Genomic DNA, 15,948 nt, shown 5'->3' with positions numbered 1-15,948 from the left:
CCGGATGGTCTTACTTTCTACCAGATTTGGTAAAGACAGATTATGCAAGGGGTATATCAGATGATATGGGATTGCGTGGATAATCACCTCGGAGGATATTCAATGTGACAGGTAATGCAACACCCAGAATAGCACCGATAGAAACCTTGTCTGTCCAAAAGATCTGAAAGTTCATTCGAGAGGCAGTGTGTAAGGTTCTACCTCGCCTTCTGCTTACCCTTCAGGCTACCACCCACCAACCACACAATCAAACCCTGCACCCCCTGCAACACCAATCTAAATACATATTCCAACCATCTCACCTCCTTCACTGCACCCCCTCTCAACCGACTATCAGCCACCGGAAACGGAATCTTCGCTCCCAACTCTTCCACCACTCCAAACGCACTCGTAAACGCATCCTCGTGAAACCCATACATTGTCCACGCACCCACGTAACTGATCCCCCTTGTGCCCTGAATCCTCGGTAGCATTGTCTGCGCCCGCACTGCCGCCGGAGTAAATAGCGGATGTTCATACTGAAACACTCCCTGGATTGTTCTTACATCCGGCATAAACAGCGGATTCATCGTCACCAACACCGACCCGTATTTCGCATGCGAGACCCCCTGCGCCCGGTTCATGTTATACGTAACGCATACCTGATCAGCTGCGCCATTGCTCAGATAGTTCCAGGTGGACCAGACCCGGCGGTTCTGGGGGAGGAGGGTCTCGTCGGAGTGAAGCACTGCGGTATTGGTGGTTGTTTCGAAGGCTGAGAGGATGGAGCTTTCTAGTGGAGTTGCTGTTTTGGATACTAGAGAGAGTGCTTGAGGTGCGGGCGTAGCGAGGATGACGTGGTCGTAAGTGGCTGTCGTGCCGTCGGCAGTGGTGACTGTAACACTACCCGAGGCTGGATCGTTCATGACGGATATTACGGGCTGATTCAAGAACACTTGTTTGGAAGGAAAGTTGGCCATTATGGTATCAATATAGCTCTTTGCGCCACCGGTCACGGAGAGCCACTCGAGACCCCGCCCGAGCGTATTAAGCAGGTTGTGATTGTACCTGATGGAATTAGCTCTGCATCGACATGATATAGGAAACATACAGAAACCGGATGAGAGTCACGGCAGGAAATTGCAAGTTGCACTTGTCTGGACTCGTGCTCCACGTTGACGCCGTCAATGGGATTAGGTAGTTGTCGCGGAAAAATGCCGAGTATCCTTCTTTCTCGAGGTACTCTCCAATAGACATAGTATTGTCCACGTCGGGTAGGCGGAGGAGATCAGGGGCGAAGTGATTGAATCTCACCATGTCAAAGACCATCCGCCACATTGAAGGAGAGAACAGGTTTCTGCTTTGAGCGAAAAGATTCCTCAGGGAGGACCCTGCCCATTCAAAGGAGCCCGAGTCGGAGAATCGCGAAACACTAAATGACATCTCCGAGGGCGTGGTTGGGACATTGATGGCTTTGAGGAAGTTGAGAAAGTTGGCTGTTCGGTCAGACCAAGCTTCAAGTTTGGAGGAGGAAACGCACGATAGGTAGAGTTGTTGAGCACGATAAATCCAGTGTCGACATTGACGCTATCTTCTCCCTTCTTGAACTTTACTGTGTTGATGTGACCTCCAAGACGAGGAGCCGCCTCGTAGATGTAGACCTGGTGAGGAGAATGCTGGTGAAGGGCCCAGAGAGCAGCCATACCAGCCGCGCCGCTGCCAATGATGGCTATCATCTTGCTGTGTGATGTTAGTCAAAATTTAGCTATAGTACAACGGAATTTGCACCTGTCTTGCATATTGTGTAATGAGCGATCTTAACGATAATCAGTGATATTTTGCAGATCATGAGCGTGACTCGATGGCCACTGGCTATTTATGTCCTAGAAGGACGAACCAAGATATTGCCAAGCAGCGTGTTGCTTCACTCAGGTAACAGCATGACGTGCTTTGTCACTCTGCATGCAGCTAAGCCGAGTGTACATTCCCTTGCAATGTTCCTGCACGCAGGCTAAAGAACACTTCTACCATTCACGCCCAAGAAATCACCGCCCAGGTTGATTCCCTGTAGCACAGTCCCCATGTCTTTGTGTGACTGTCACATCCAGCTGATACTGTGGAAGGGTGGCGGCTAGTCCCATTATCTCATAGTATAATATCACGAATAGGGTTTGATGCCGAGCAGTCCGAGCGAGATGTTAAGCTCGGTTTACATCACTTGTTGATGAAGTTCAGGACAATGTTGACTGGTCATACGGTCTGTGGTAAGGCCAGTAATCTTGTGGCAGTTATGAACCCTAAATCGAAGGGGGTGGGGTTATTAGTTTCATGTCCACTGAACGATGTGCCTTGAACAGGGAGAGAAAGCACGAACCAGATAGGTAGACAAGACGACCTAGAGGATATTCTGAGGTCAGCCGGGGGCTCGGCAATCAGTATCGACCTTTATCTCCGCCACAAGGTCTCTGTAAATAACTCATGGTCGCACAGTAACTTCACGGTATCACGTATAAATGACGTTAGCTTTGTCGACGTTACTAGTGTCTGCGTTGAGCAGCTTGAATTCTATAATAATATGGGCTACAGAACTTATAATTTATTGAGCAGTAGCGTTGATCAATTACCAATAACTATCACTCTACAGCATCAGATGACGAAGAATGATCGGAAAGTGGAACCGTATGAACCATAAAACAGACTATTAGTGGCCAAGAGAGTCCACCCCAGAACCAGGAGGGCGACAAGAACTTCAGCTTCAAGAAGAAATGTGTGCCCAAAGGCAACATAGCGACTGAGGAATAGTTTCATCACTTGCAGCCAGTAGTCCCTCTGCTCGGCAGGACTACAGCAGGTCAGTACGTAGCAGTCCAGGGCAGACAAAGAACGCGGACCAGCAATAGCTGCGGGCCGCCCCTTTCGGAACCAGGAGAGGACCTGGAAAGCGAGATGACCAGACCCAGAGACTTTGCTAAATTCTGGAAAGGAGCCTGATTCGTCACAAAATAGATCCCGGAGCACATGCATGCGCGACACGCGCAGGAAATCATTTCCTGCCAGGAGCTTGAAGACTGCTTCGGCGGTCAAGGCTTGACTCTCTACGAAGGAGGTGTAAAAGTCCGGACGTAGGACCCGAAACTCAACGGCTTTGTCCGGGCATTTCCTCGAAATCGCACGCGCCGAAGGTGATTGCATGATCTCGACCGTGTCGTTGGCAAACAGTCCTGCAGCGGAATACCGCACGGTAAATGATCCGTCGGTGTTCTCCACTCGGTGCCGCAGGTATCCCCTCACAAAATATTCGAGCGATCGTTCGAGTCGATTTGCGCGTCGACTGATGGTTTTCTCCAATGGCACCGGCAGAGACCAGACCCGTAATTTCCCTTGCACATGCAGCTTTGCAGCCTGGAAATAGATGCGTGGCTCCGTCAAAGCCCCCACCCATCCCCACGATAAGATCAGCTGGGATCGCTGGTAGGCGGAGAGAGCAGCTGGGCGGATCGCCGGCCCCGTAGCGCGGATAGAGGCTATAAGTCGGACCCGATTGGAGGCAACCAGCACGATCCGACTGTCGATCGGTCTTTCGCACCGCAAGGGATCAGTAGTGCTAAGGGTATATGCCATGCCCTCTCGGGGATTGAACGGTGAGACATGGAAGTCCTTCGGCCAGATGCTGGCAAAGCGGTTTGGTGTAGAACAAGGCTGATCTGCAAGATCGGCAACACTAGTGTCCTCGGAAGTTGACCCAGTCGATAGGAGCAGGTACATATGTCGCTCGCCAAAGTTGTTGTTCACTTCTAAAATAACGGCGGCCAACGTGCTATTGACAGAATATAGATACCAAAAAGAGACAGGATTGAAGACATGTCCTAGTACTTTGGGGGCGGTAAGGAGAAAGACGTAGGGATAGTCTTCGTCTTGAAGGCGCTGGGTTGAATGTGTTAGTGAGACATAGGTGCAGATGACGGACGGCTTTACCTGACTATGCAGATACTGACGAAGCTTCCCATGCAGCCCAGCATGATTGCCTCTTTCTAAGTAATCACGGGGATCCACGGTGAACCATCCAGAACCGACCACGGGCGAGGTGTATTTCTCAACACTGTTGCCCCGCCACCGAACCGGCAGCATAACCCATAGATAGGGATAGGAGAATGAATGAACAACAGGATGTACCCTGGTATGTCGAACCTGACAGGGGTAGAATATCGGCTCCGGTACTTCATCTAGATTTGAAAAGAAGGATACTGTAGACATACTGCTCGAAGGGGCGGGCTATAGCACAGTTGTTATTCGTGGGGGTGCACTGGTAAAAGCGCGACTCTAGGCGGGATTTGAAGAATAAATACGTACTGCACCTGCACCAATGGCCATGTCAACCCCTTGCCCTGGTGCATGGCAACGCCTACTGCCATGACAGGCGGCACAGATTCACCTGCATGGGTACCTTACTACCTGTGGTGTTCCCTTGGTTTGAAGAAGCTAGTTTGTGTGGTGCATTCATTATCTAGGTGCCGATTACTGTACGTTGGCTACTCGCATGCGACCAGCGAGGGCATGTCAGACTCCAGGGAACAGCTATCATCTATGTGCATGGTCAGCTAGGAAGTAGAATGCTATTTGTCGACAGACTTTGACAAGAAACTCAGTTCATCAGGTGGAGTTAATCACCGTTGCACAAGGTGGGTGACGTGACTGGGTGCCACTGTCCAGTGAAAGACAATGACGTAGGGAGTGTTCGGAGACATTCGAGTAACTGGGAATTATTCACAGGCTGAAACTTTATCACTTTCTCAAAGTTGTTGGTGATTGAATCTGTGGTAAGTGAGGGGGTCTCAACTCGTTTTCATCGGCAGGTGCGAGACTTTCTCTCTGCCGGATCACGGGACAACATGCCAAAATGGGGTTGAGGGCCTGAGGCCATTTTGGTGATCCAGTGACATATATTAACGAAGGGGCCCGACCTAACAGTATAGGTAGACTGCTATTGTGTCCTTTCCCGATGGCATGGGTTAAGATAGAGCAGTCAAGCATTGACAAGTGCACGTTCGGCTACGTGGGATTGGGAACCATACATGGGTGGAACTATGTGGATGGCTTCTATTAACCACCTGGCTCAGGATTCTTGATTCAATCTATGCTATAAAATATCTTTTGAATGCCCGACAATATCAATGAGAGTGGCCCTCAACTGGAACGAACCGCACCATTAATTTCCTCCCCTTTGGCAACGCAATAAACTCCAAGTGCTGCTCGATTCCCTCATCATCCACAACCTCGGGCGCGAAACTGGCATATACCATAGCGATAACCAGCTTTATCTCCAGCAATGCAAAGTTGCTCCCCAGACACATTCGTCCTCCGGTTCCAAATGGATAAAACAGGCGTCGCATATCATGGATCTTGTCATCCTTCACATCCATCCAACGCCAGGGAATCCACTCCTCCGGGGATGGAAATACCTCTTCTATCCGGTGCAGTGAGTATGCAGAAGAACTGACCTGCACTCCTCCAGGGATATAATACCCATGTATCCATGTCCCCTCTGGAGGAGTCACGCGGGGTAATGGTGCCGGAGCCGGTGCGTGGAGTCGAAGAGTTTCCCGGACGATTGCATCCAGAAATGGAAGTGCATCGATGTCTGCCAAAGGAGGCAGTTCCTTTTCCGTTCCCTCTGTATACCTCAATGACTCAGGCAAGCTAGCCAGTTCTTCTCTCAACCTCGTCTGCAGCTCTGGCCTCTTTGACAACTCCCACATGATATATGTGATTGTAATACCAGTCGTCTCATGCCCAGCCACCAAATGATCCAACACCTCTGATGCAACGGCTAGATTCACGTCCACATCCTCTCCAGATACCTTCTTCTTTTCTTCCAACCCCTCCCTAAGTCGATCATAAACCACAGCCTGCGTCACCTGGCCTCCACTTTGCTTCGAAAGACCAACCCCCTCGCACAACTCCAAACACCACCTCTCCACAAACCCCATAAACCTCTCTTCCCTACTCATGCTCTTGAAAGCCTCATACTGCCCCAACCACACTCCCCAAGAAGTCAAATCCTCCAGAAACCTCGTCCCATTCTGCATCCCAAACACAAACCCAGAGGTAAAATCCATCCCCACAGCCTGAAAAACAGGCAACACATTGATCACTGCACCCTTCGCAACGACTCCCCTCAAGAAATCACCCAACCTCCCGACCACCATCTCCCGCCCCAAAACCTTGACATCACTCGACCTGAGCAGATAACTCTTGGCATAAACGCCACTCAACAATCTCTTCTGCTCCCCGTGGGGTTTATTCTCCAGCATACCGACCATATTCGGCGTGTGAAAGTTCATGAATGTATTAGCGTAAAACGCATGTTTTTCGAACGCGCCCTGCGTATAGATCGCCTGCAGCCCTTCAAGCGAATTGACGTTGAGTTCGGTGGGCGAAAGGCGGATTATAGGCCCACGGGCGCGGTGGGCGGTGTAGATGGCTTTCACTTCTGTGGTGCGGTCGCGCTGGTGGATTATCCATTTGGTGGTGAATGGGGAGAGGGGGTGGGCAGGGGGAATTCGAGAGAGAGGATCGGTGAAGTATTTGTGGATGAGGTAGATGATGGGAAGGATGGCGAGAAGGAGGATGGATAGCATGGCTTTTTGTATTTATGGGAGGGGAGGAAAGTTGTTGAAGTGAGGATGGATACGAGGGAGACGGTGTTTAAGTAGGACGGATGGATGCATGGATGCATGCTAAAGCGGACTAATGGTTTAGGGTTCGCGGGATGCATTTGTGCATCCTTAGTGCAGGCAACCAGTCTTTGGGTATTCATGAACTGCTAGACCGGATACTGTCTAATTTCAGCATGCAATCCAGCGACTACTCAACCAGCACTCGATCAAGTATCCATAGAGACTGTGCACATCAGAATTGTTGAATGCGAGGGTGTAAACTTCAATATCCTGCCAAACTCATTCACCCGACCCTTGAAGTTCCCTACTCCAACGCACCCAGGTCTCAAAGATAAGAAGACACAAATTGAAACCTATATACACCCCCCAAGCTACCTCAATCCTCATCAACATCAGTACCCATCGCAACCTCCCTGGTAGCCTCCAAATCGCTTCTCAACGCCGTAATCTTCTCCTCCAACACCCTCACACAATCCTTCCCCAACGGCATCCTAAGGAATTCATACCCATCATACCCATTATGGACAGCTACAACCACAGCTCTCGCTGCCTTCTCGGGGTCGCCCTTAATCCACTCTGTCGCAGAGTCCATATCCCTGGACAACTCAATCATCTTCTGAACCGGCGTGCCCTTGTACACATCACTGTATCCCTTCTCCAACCCAGGCCCCTTAGGGAAGACCTGCCGGCTGGGAAAGGGCGTACGGAGTGCACCTGGCTCCACGATCAACACCTTGATTCCGAAATCTTTGACTTCCTGGGACAGGGATTCATGGATCGCTTCGATGCCGAATTTGCTGGCAGCGTAGGTGGAGCGGGCGGGGCGGGCGATGAATCTTTTATTTTGATCAGTGTTGGTAGGCACGATTTCTTGGAATAAGAAGACTTGACATACCCAGCCCCACTACTAATGAGAATAATATGTCCTGACCCTTTCTCACGCATCACCGGTAAACAAGCCCTCACGGCCCGGAGGGGCCCGTAGAAGTTGACTTCCATTTGGGCGCGGACTTCATCTTCACTATAAATTGGTCAGCCTTCGCCATATGTACGTGCCAAAGTAGAATGTTATATATTGCAAAGCATAGCATAGTATAGTATAGTATACGGACCTCGTATCCTCTACCCCGCCAATAAACGCATACCCTGCACTATTCACCAAAACATCGACACTATATTCCACAGCTAGCTCTGCAAATCGATCATATGCATCATCCTGAGCAGGATCGAGACGGATCCAAATGCCACCATTGACACTGAAGTCGGGATAAGAAGCCTCAGCTTGGTCAATGTCGCGTGTCGTGCCGATGACCCTGTGATTGGCGTTGAGGGCCTCGTTAGCTATGGCCTTTCCCAGGCCTGAGGAGGCCCCCGTGATGAGCCATGTTTGGTATGGTTCCATTCGCATTTTCGATCAACTGTGTAAGATCCAGAATGATGTATAACAACATCACTCTGCAATGCTACGACAGGATGGTTCGCCTTATAAGTTGGTTGATAGCTGAGCGGAGACACCGGAGTTAAGCGCTTAAGTCCCTGTGTACCGAGTATTGCTCTGCCAAATTGCAAGGATGTATCTAGGCTAGCTGAGAGCGCGAATGAAAATTAACTGAAGTATATCTATGATGCTTATGTGGGGCTGTCATCTCCATCTAGTAATATCGATATCTCCGATCGGAGCGAGTATCTGCCATCCTTTCCCAACCGTGTTTAACTTACCATTCCTACTGCACACCACCAACCCTATAAATCTCATTATACCCCCCCAACGCCACCTCCTTCAATTTCTCCTCATCTTTACCCCCAAACCTCCCCGGATCCAATCCACCCTTCACCTCCCCATCCACCTCCCTACCCTCCAACACATCGCACAGAAACCTCGCAACCCCCGCCGCATGCGTCACCCACACCGCAGCAGCCAGATACACCCCCTCGAAACCCGGAACCTCACCCACAAGGGGCAGATTATCCGGCGTCATGGAGAAAATCCCATTGAATGTTTCTCTGGGAGTGAGACCAGTCTCCGGTGGGATGAATCCCAGCGCGTGTTTCAAAGTGTCGTCAAACTCGGTAATCCACTCCCCAATGGCAATATCTTTCGGCTCCTGCGCGACAGGGGCATGGTTGTATGACCCAAGGCCGTAGAAGGGGCCGTGGTCGCGCGCGTAGACGTGGTGGTCAGGCCAGCGGATCCATGGTGTTGGTATCTTCTTTTGGGCGTGGTAAGGCCCGTACATGTATGGATGAGCGACAGGTACGATAGGAATAGGGAGATCAATGTCCGGAAGAAGCTCAGGGGCCCAGATACCCGTTGCGAGGATGACAGTTCTAGCGGGGATGAATCCAGCTGTAGCTGTGTTCACACCGTCCACGCGGCCGTTACCATCTTTGTGGATACCAGTGACATCTACCTCGAGACACTCGACGCCCCTAGCCCGCGCTTCATCTTGATAGAACGTCGTGATACGTGTAGCATTCGCTGCCCCGTCGCTGGCAAAGTACAATGCGCTTGTTACATCCTCTTTCTTGATCAGCGCTGGGGCCATGCGAGCTGCTTCCTCCGGGGAGATGAGTTTCGCCGGGAGGCCTGCTGCGCTGGCTGAGTCGTGCCGGCGCTGTAGACGCTCTGCGCCTGTCTGGCTCGTGGCGAGCTCGAGGCCGCCGATGGTGTGGAAACCGCCGGGGATCTTGGTGTACTCCTGCACAGTGTCTCTGGCGAGGCGGGTGAGGATGGCGCTGTCGTTGTATTGGCCGACGAAGCCGGGGGCGTGGCCGGTTGAGCCGTTGAGGGGGGTTAGAGAGCGGTCGAGGAGGATGATTTTTTTGTCTTCATGGCGGTTTTGGGAGAGGTAGTATGCTAGGGCTGAGCCGACGATACCGCCGCCGATGATGGCGATGTCGGCGGGTTGGGTGGATTGCATGGTGGTAGTACTGGCTTCAAATCTTCTGTGGGTGGCTTGGTGGTTGGTAATGGGGACATCACTGGTATATAATGATCGAGCTATAGCGGAAGCCAAGATGGCCGCGTGTGCTTTGCGGGCTCTTGTTGAGTCACCTCGTATACTAGTACTATTTAGCAAGTCTTGGGGGCTATATATAGTGTCGGTTAGAGACAAACCCACCCGTATCCGTCGAAAGATTGGCGGAATGATGTCATATACTACTTCTGTATAGACTCACCTCGATACTGAGGGGCCTGGAGCAAAGTGAGGGAGGATGTAATATCAGATGTCAATAGTATTAATATAGCGTAACTCATGCATTAAGTATACATAGCATCCATCACCGTTATTCATACACCATAATCACTATGCCTCGACCTTTCCGGAGTCACCCACGTTGCGCCCCAGATACGCCGACTCCTCGATGTTGTTCAACTCGTCTTCCTCCTTATCAAGCTTCAAGTTGCAGAGGAAGAAGAGGTTTCCACCCACGAACGCCAGCACGGCGACGAAGCCATAGTTCCAGATCAGTAGGGGGTCGGTCGACAGGGCGGTAAGACCTTGCTGAATAGCAGAGGAGATGGCGTTCATGAACAGGTAAAGAGATTGAACTAATACCTGTTAGTAACAATGTGATGAACACATATAGAGGGTAAAGCGCATACCTAAACTCTTCATGTTCTTGGGCGCCTTGGTATACGCATACTCGTAACCCGTGATGGAGGCGAAAATTTCCGAAAAGGCAATCAGCACGTACGGCACTGCCTGCACCCACACGTTGATGGGGGCGGCCTCATCACAGCTGCTGGGGTGGTTGCCGCACGGGCTCAGCTTGTAGATGTAGTACTGCGTGACGGCGGCGGCAATCATGGATGCGGAGGCCAGCAGGTATCCCACATAGATACGCTTGATCGGGGTGAAGTGGAAGCCCATCTTGCGGAGACCTGGGTAGATGAACTGGTCCATGATCGGGATGAAGATGATGAGGGCAAGGGGGTCCAGGTTGTTGATGATGTCGTTAGGCACGCCGTGCAGCTGCATGGTGGCCGCCTGGGAGGTTAGGTTGTTGGTCATTTGTCCGTAGGCCAGCCCTATGGAGGTTAGCATCGCTCGGTTACATTTATGTGAAGAACTGACAGTAAAGAGGGTACCAGGCAAAGACAGCACAGGCCTTGACGGCACGACGCACTTCTTCGACCCACTGGTCATCAAAGGTCATCCACGTGGGCTTGTTGGCAAGACGACTGGGCTTGACACTGTCCCAAAACTCGGTAGATTTGCAGCGATGGTAGCTGATCCGTTAGCCAGGTTGTGAGTAATGTAGCAGATAGACTTACAAAGTGACAGGGTTCCAGGACCATTGGCCCCGAAGAGCCAGGCTCCACAGCTGGAAGGCTTTGGTCACGACCGATCCAGTCGGGGGCGTCACGGTGTATCGCTTGCGACAGAAGAACAAAACAATCGGACAAATACCGAACATGATGGTCGGCAGCAGGAATGCCAGCCAGTATCCCACATACTTCTCCGCGTACACCATGGCCACGGATCCGATCAGGGAGCCGACGTTAATCATGAAGTAGAAGTAGAGGAAGATGCGAGTGATGGTCTGCGCAGGATCGACGATGACGCGCTCGCCGGTCTTAGGAATGGTCTTGATGAAGAGTCTGGTCTCCTTGTATTGTTCTGCGATCAGGGGCGAGATATTGGATCTGGAAAGGTTAGTTTGATTCTCGAGATGACTAGACAGCACCTACTTGAATCCGCCCACACCAATGCCGAAAATCACCAGACCAACAGCGAAGCAAGCCAGGGCACCGTTTGCATGTACAATAACCGGGGGAATAGATGAGATGATGATGATAATGTGACCGAGCATAGCAAATCCGATGGAGACTTGGATGGTTCGCATACGACCCCAGTATTCATCGGCAATCCAGGCACCCAAGATGGGCATGACGTAGCACCAGAAGGTGTTGACTGTGAGTTCAGTTAGCGATCGCTCTCATGCGTGAGGCCTAGAGGAGACTTACAGGTTGTCAGCGCAGTAGAGGTCCGTTCACCCTGGCCCAGAGCACCGGACTGTCCACTGTATCCGGCACCCGTGGTGGAGCCGGCGGGAAGAGGCTGCTGAATGAAGTTGACATCTATAGAGGTTAGAAACAGCTTTCAACAACCTGCTGCTAAACCTACAAACTGCAGTTGTTCCATAGTATGAGAAGCGCTCGCACAGCTCGACAAACGCGACCGTGTAGGCGGTCCAGCTAACCGAGTCGGAGACTCGACGCAGGGTCCTCTCCTCTTCCTCAGTGGGGTATTCGCGCCCATCGTCGTGGACATTGTGGATTGAGGGCACCGTCGACACCACTGTGGTTTCTTTCTCGTTGATGGGGAGATGAGGCTCCTTCTTCTCATCGACGGCCTGGATCTCCTTCTGGGGAACATGGGCCTGTGCGACATAGACCAGATCGTCTGCGCCAACGGGGTCACTCATCTTGGCGAACACGGGCCCTGACAGGGTCTGACTGGAGGTATGGAAAGTGGATGGGAGAGACGATCGCACAAGAGAAAAAAAAAAGCGATCAGCCTGGGGAGCAGAGGACTAATAAAGCCATGGGAGGCGAGAAGCTGCCGAGAGACAAGCGACCTAACCAACCGGTTGGGTGTTGCATTTGGGTAAGCTGCGACAGGCTCGCTTCGGAGCCACTATCAGTGCGCGGACACTACTCCAGATGTCTCTAAGCTGGCCTAGTGCCAAGGCCTAATTTCCACCGGTGCAGCGTCGGAGATCGGGACCCAATGTGGGTGGTAGCCACTATCTAGTTTGGATTACAGACAGTATCACGCGATGGGTTGGTGTACTTCTTCGCCGCTGTCCATGCGGCCAGACAGAGAGGAGGCTTATCCAGGGAGGTTCTAGCGTCCATCTAGAACGCACACAGCTGGCACCCGGACCTGCTCTGTTCCATGTTTCTGTGGCAAAAATACGGCCGTCGCAACCCGAGTGGCATGTGGTCGGAGTGGATAAGAAACCGGGGGAAATCAGCCGTGGGCAAATGAGGTTCCATCCATACAGGAAAGTCATCTGGAGTACGCGCGATTATTTGTCCAAGTCCCTGCATGGTGGCGGACGAGCAGGATTAGCTTCCACTAGACATCTTGGATTCCTCGCAGGGGGAAGCGATGCTGCTATCAAACTATCTGAGGGAGGAATGAATAGGAACGGGGCCACTAGTCATGGCTGATGGCACCGGCTACACTAGTCTATCTAGTTTTCTCGCCAACACGGCAAGTGTGGTTGCTAATGCAGCCGGATGGATGTCCAACCGTAGGATCTTCCACAATCCCCGCACTCCCACGCGTCTCTCCTGGAGAGGCACAGGGGTGGCAGATGGACATGGTGAGTAAGGAATATTCCTTTCTATCTCAGCTCTCAACCACGCAGGAAGGCTTGGAAAAAGCAAGCATGCAGGCTGAACAGGAGTGAGACTCGGAGTCACCGACAGAGCTGGGGATAAGGCTGGCTCGGGGACGACCGTAACAGGAAGGCTTGAAAAGAAAAAAAAGCAAGTTCAGGGACCGAGCTGGCCAATGGATGAGGTCCAGTCATGGCCAAGCAGATTGCGTGCTTTGACTGGTCCGGATGGTGTCTCAGCAGATAAACTAACCTGAACCATAAGATGACCTGTTAGATTGATGAAGGAGGCGGAACAATGAGATATCGGGGGTAAAGATATGAAACTGATAGAGGCAAGTCGGAGATGACACCACCGCCAACACTGATAACGGCATCAGCCGTACCCAATCAGATCTGATCCTCTTGAAATGCCAAGACGGTGCGGGTCTTGGCAGTGGAGCTTCGACGAAGCCAAGTGGGTGGAGGCCGAAAAGAATTATCCGGATAGACGCTCTGCTATCAACCCGTCCCTGTCTCCGCCAGGATATCTCTATCGGCTGTTACTACTGCTGCGCTCATCTGGATGCAGTAGTGTCTAAGCGACCAGTCTGAACTTGTCCACCTGCATCATCACTCCGTAGCTAACCGGAATAATCAGGATGAACTGATAGATAGCTGCACCAATGGTCTGATGGTTCGAGCACCTGCTGTAGACGGTTCGGGGATGCTTCCAGGACGGGCACGTCCCTCGTGGCCTTCCAAATCGTTACGTACTGGAATCCTATCAAGCATTCACGGAGGCCTGATCTAGCCCTAGTTGGGATTAGTCGCCCCTCCAGATCCCGCTGTTGTGATCGCGTCACGTGTGTGTGAGGCCTGGGGCAGAGCTGGGCTCACGTGCACGGCCAGCCACTATGGCATTGTCAGGGTCACCACCACCACCACCACCATGATGCTTCTTCAGATTTCTTCACGCCGGGGTATGGCTCACGACACATGGCCCGGACCCCTGTGGGCAGTTGAGTCTTACTTATGTGCGGGGTTAGTTCAACCTTTCGTATTCTGCAGGGAAAAGCACGCCTTACCCTGGGGTTCTGATTCCTGCGGAAAAAAGATTAAGCTTGATAATGTTGACTCTCGAGCAATCCAAATGACAGACTAGCATTCGGAAGTATTCCGACTGCTGACACACCTTAGTTGCCGATATCTGACCTCTGAAGTCCATGCTTCAGTTCCAGCAGTGGACAAGCACTAGTCAACTAGCCTGGACGCATTACGCGTGCCTTCCCCAGCAGGCGCCTTCCCTCGGGCCCAAGCTGTGGTCACAGAGGCAACGGATTCACTTAGAAAGTGTCTCGTCACTTCATACTTCTCCAAATACCATCATGGGTCAGCCCTACAGACTCCAGATGAGTTTCTTGGACGGCTCTTGGATGCCATGCCGCCATGCTGATCTCCCGACCAATAAGCGGCGGGGAACGTCCCGCGAGGCTGAAGCTGACTCCATCGCTTCATCCCACGCAGTGACTCTTCCTCCGCTGATGCCAACTAATGTAAATAAGCATGGAGAAGACTCTGACGGCCACCTACTTGGAATTAAGCGATGACCGCATCAACCAGCTCATGCAGGCAGCCCACCAGGGCCTGCTTCGCGAAGTCCAATCCCTTCTTTATGGCGTTTCCCCGAACGTCCAAGACCAGACCGGTCGGACGGCCTTCTCCTGGGCCGCATCCTGTGATCTCTCCCGGGCGCAGTCCCTAGAGGAACGAGACCGTTGCGATATTCTGTTGCAGTATCTCCTGGACAGAGGTGCCAATCCCGATCTTGGTGACCACCATGGCGAGACTCCTCTCCACTGGGCAGTCAAAGGTGGAGACTCCGACATGGTAGACCTCCTTCTAACGAAGGGAGTGGCCTCCGATATCGCAGACTCCCGTGGTCGTACGCCATTATCACGTGCAGCGGGACAAGGACACTGCAGGATCGTGCAGTTATTGCTATCCACAGGGAGAGCGGATCCAGATAGCAAAGATAGCCGGGGTCGGACCCCGCTATCCTGGGCTGCCGAAAACTGGCACTTGGATACCGTGCGTGCATTGATTGCGCACGGTGCTAGCGCCGATATCCACGACCACGAGGGGCAGATTCCACTCTGGTGGGTCATCAGTAACCACAATAAGAGACGGGAGGCAAACGGGCAGCATGCAGATGACTTCCAACAGTGGCTCGCCGCTCTCGGACCGACACATGGTGTGGAGCCGATGACCAAGGCCCGGCGAACCTTTCTAGCCTGGGCGAGTGAACGTGGCGATACAGCTCTTGTGCACGAGCTGCTCAAGACGACCTGGGCAGATCCAAACTCTATTGATCGCTACAGAAAGACCCCGTTGGTGTACGCGCTGGAATGGAGTCACTACGAAATAGCGGACATGCTTATGTCTGGCTCTGGGGACGACATGAACCCTAAGCATGATGTTGTGTCGCTCAAGCTGATGGTCCAAGAGAGCCGAGCTCGGTTGCTGAAACCGTTCTTGGAGCGGTACAAGCCTGACCTTAGCAACGAGGATGAGTCAAGCCCAATTCCTTTGATGAGATGGGCGCTACAGCAGGCTGATCGCTCGACGGTCGCCGTTCTCCTGGAACACAAGGCGGGTGTGGATGGGCTGGAGAACGGAGATTGGTTCGGCCCTTGCAGCACGGCTGGAGCATCAGCAAGTTTAATGTTGGCTCAAGCCCGAACAGATGGAGCCTCGATTCCCGTGATGGATATGACCATTCCGGATGGTGATCGTGCCACCTTAACGGCATTGTTAAGCCATCGGAGGCAGATGATGGCGCTTGACGATGGCTACGATGGACGCTACAGCCGTGGGCTGAAATCGAGCGTCGCCGTGGATATCGTGGTTTTCCGGGATGGGCGGCGCGCGGCGCGCTGGATCACGGATGATACTCTGT

General features: G+C 52.3%; 7 protein-coding genes across 7 annotated transcripts; 1 reads left to right on the top strand and 6 right to left on the bottom strand.

Moving 5' to 3' along the window:
- Positions 1 to 197: 197 nt before the first annotated feature.
- BDQ94DRAFT_165820 (NAD(P)/FAD-dependent oxidoreductase) lies at positions 198 to 1,715 on the bottom strand (the record flags this gene model as incomplete). Its single annotated transcript, XM_026770411.1, has 3 exons — positions 198 to 1,047; positions 1,091 to 1,475; positions 1,520 to 1,715. 3 exons carry the CDS (start codon positions 1,713 to 1,715, stop codon positions 198 to 200), a joined length of 1,431 nt encoding a protein of 476 aa, XP_026631738.1.
- Positions 1,716 to 2,625: 910 nt separating this feature from the next.
- Positions 2,626 to 3,998, bottom strand: BDQ94DRAFT_165819 (uncharacterized protein; the record flags this gene model as incomplete). Its single annotated transcript, XM_026770410.1, has 2 exons — positions 2,626 to 3,903; positions 3,975 to 3,998. 2 exons carry the CDS (start codon positions 3,996 to 3,998, stop codon positions 2,626 to 2,628), a joined length of 1,302 nt encoding a protein of 433 aa, XP_026631737.1.
- A 130-nt stretch (positions 3,999 to 4,128) lies between these two features.
- BDQ94DRAFT_134475 (uncharacterized protein) lies at positions 4,129 to 4,786 on the top strand. Its single transcript, XM_026764473.1, has 2 exons — positions 4,129 to 4,561; positions 4,609 to 4,786. Exons 1-2 carry the CDS (start codon positions 4,372 to 4,374, stop codon positions 4,611 to 4,613), a joined length of 195 nt encoding a protein of 64 aa, XP_026631736.1. The 5' UTR covers positions 4,129 to 4,371; the 3' UTR covers positions 4,614 to 4,786.
- Positions 4,787 to 4,982: 196 nt separating this feature from the next.
- Positions 4,983 to 6,640, bottom strand: BDQ94DRAFT_179706 (cytochrome P450). The gene has a single exon (XM_026773456.1). The coding sequence runs from the start codon at positions 6,615 to 6,617 to the stop codon at positions 5,148 to 5,150; it is 1,470 nt and encodes a 489-aa protein (XP_026631735.1). The 5' UTR covers positions 6,618 to 6,640; the 3' UTR covers positions 4,983 to 5,147.
- A 392-nt stretch (positions 6,641 to 7,032) lies between these two features.
- On the bottom strand, positions 7,033 to 8,064 carry BDQ94DRAFT_165817 (NAD(P)-binding protein; the record flags this gene model as incomplete). The annotated part of the gene is made up of 3 exons (XM_026770409.1): positions 7,033 to 7,492; positions 7,552 to 7,677; positions 7,769 to 8,064. The coding sequence occupies 3 exons, from the start codon at positions 8,062 to 8,064 to the stop codon at positions 7,033 to 7,035; spliced, it is 882 nt and encodes a 293-aa protein (XP_026631734.1).
- A 316-nt stretch (positions 8,065 to 8,380) lies between these two features.
- Positions 8,381 to 9,577, bottom strand: BDQ94DRAFT_165816 (NAD(P)/FAD-dependent oxidoreductase; the record flags this gene model as incomplete). The annotated part of the gene is made up of 1 exon (XM_026770408.1): positions 8,381 to 9,577. The coding sequence occupies one exon, from the start codon at positions 9,575 to 9,577 to the stop codon at positions 8,381 to 8,383; it is 1,197 nt and encodes a 398-aa protein (XP_026631733.1).
- Positions 9,578 to 9,883: 306 nt separating this feature from the next.
- On the bottom strand, positions 9,884 to 12,231 carry BDQ94DRAFT_134472 (putative MFS peptide transporter). The gene is made up of 7 exons (XM_026764472.1): positions 11,789 to 12,231; positions 11,629 to 11,742; positions 11,353 to 11,575; positions 10,936 to 11,307; positions 10,736 to 10,890; positions 10,264 to 10,689; positions 9,884 to 10,209 (listed from the first exon to the last, which is right to left on the bottom strand). The coding sequence occupies exons 1-7, from the start codon at positions 12,087 to 12,089 to the stop codon at positions 9,965 to 9,967; spliced, it is 1,836 nt and encodes a 611-aa protein (XP_026631732.1). The 5' UTR covers positions 12,090 to 12,231; the 3' UTR covers positions 9,884 to 9,964.
- Positions 12,232 to 15,948: the final 3,717 nt, after the last annotated feature.

Source organism: Aspergillus welwitschiae (assembly GCF_003344945.1).
Source record: "Aspergillus welwitschiae strain CBS 139.54b unplaced genomic scaffold BDQ94scaffold_2, whole genome shotgun sequence".
Classification (NCBI taxonomy): domain Eukaryota; kingdom Fungi; phylum Ascomycota; class Eurotiomycetes; order Eurotiales; family Aspergillaceae; genus Aspergillus; species Aspergillus welwitschiae.
The sequence above is the reverse complement of the archived record's forward strand: the minus strand, read 5'-3'. Positions and strand labels throughout refer to the sequence as shown.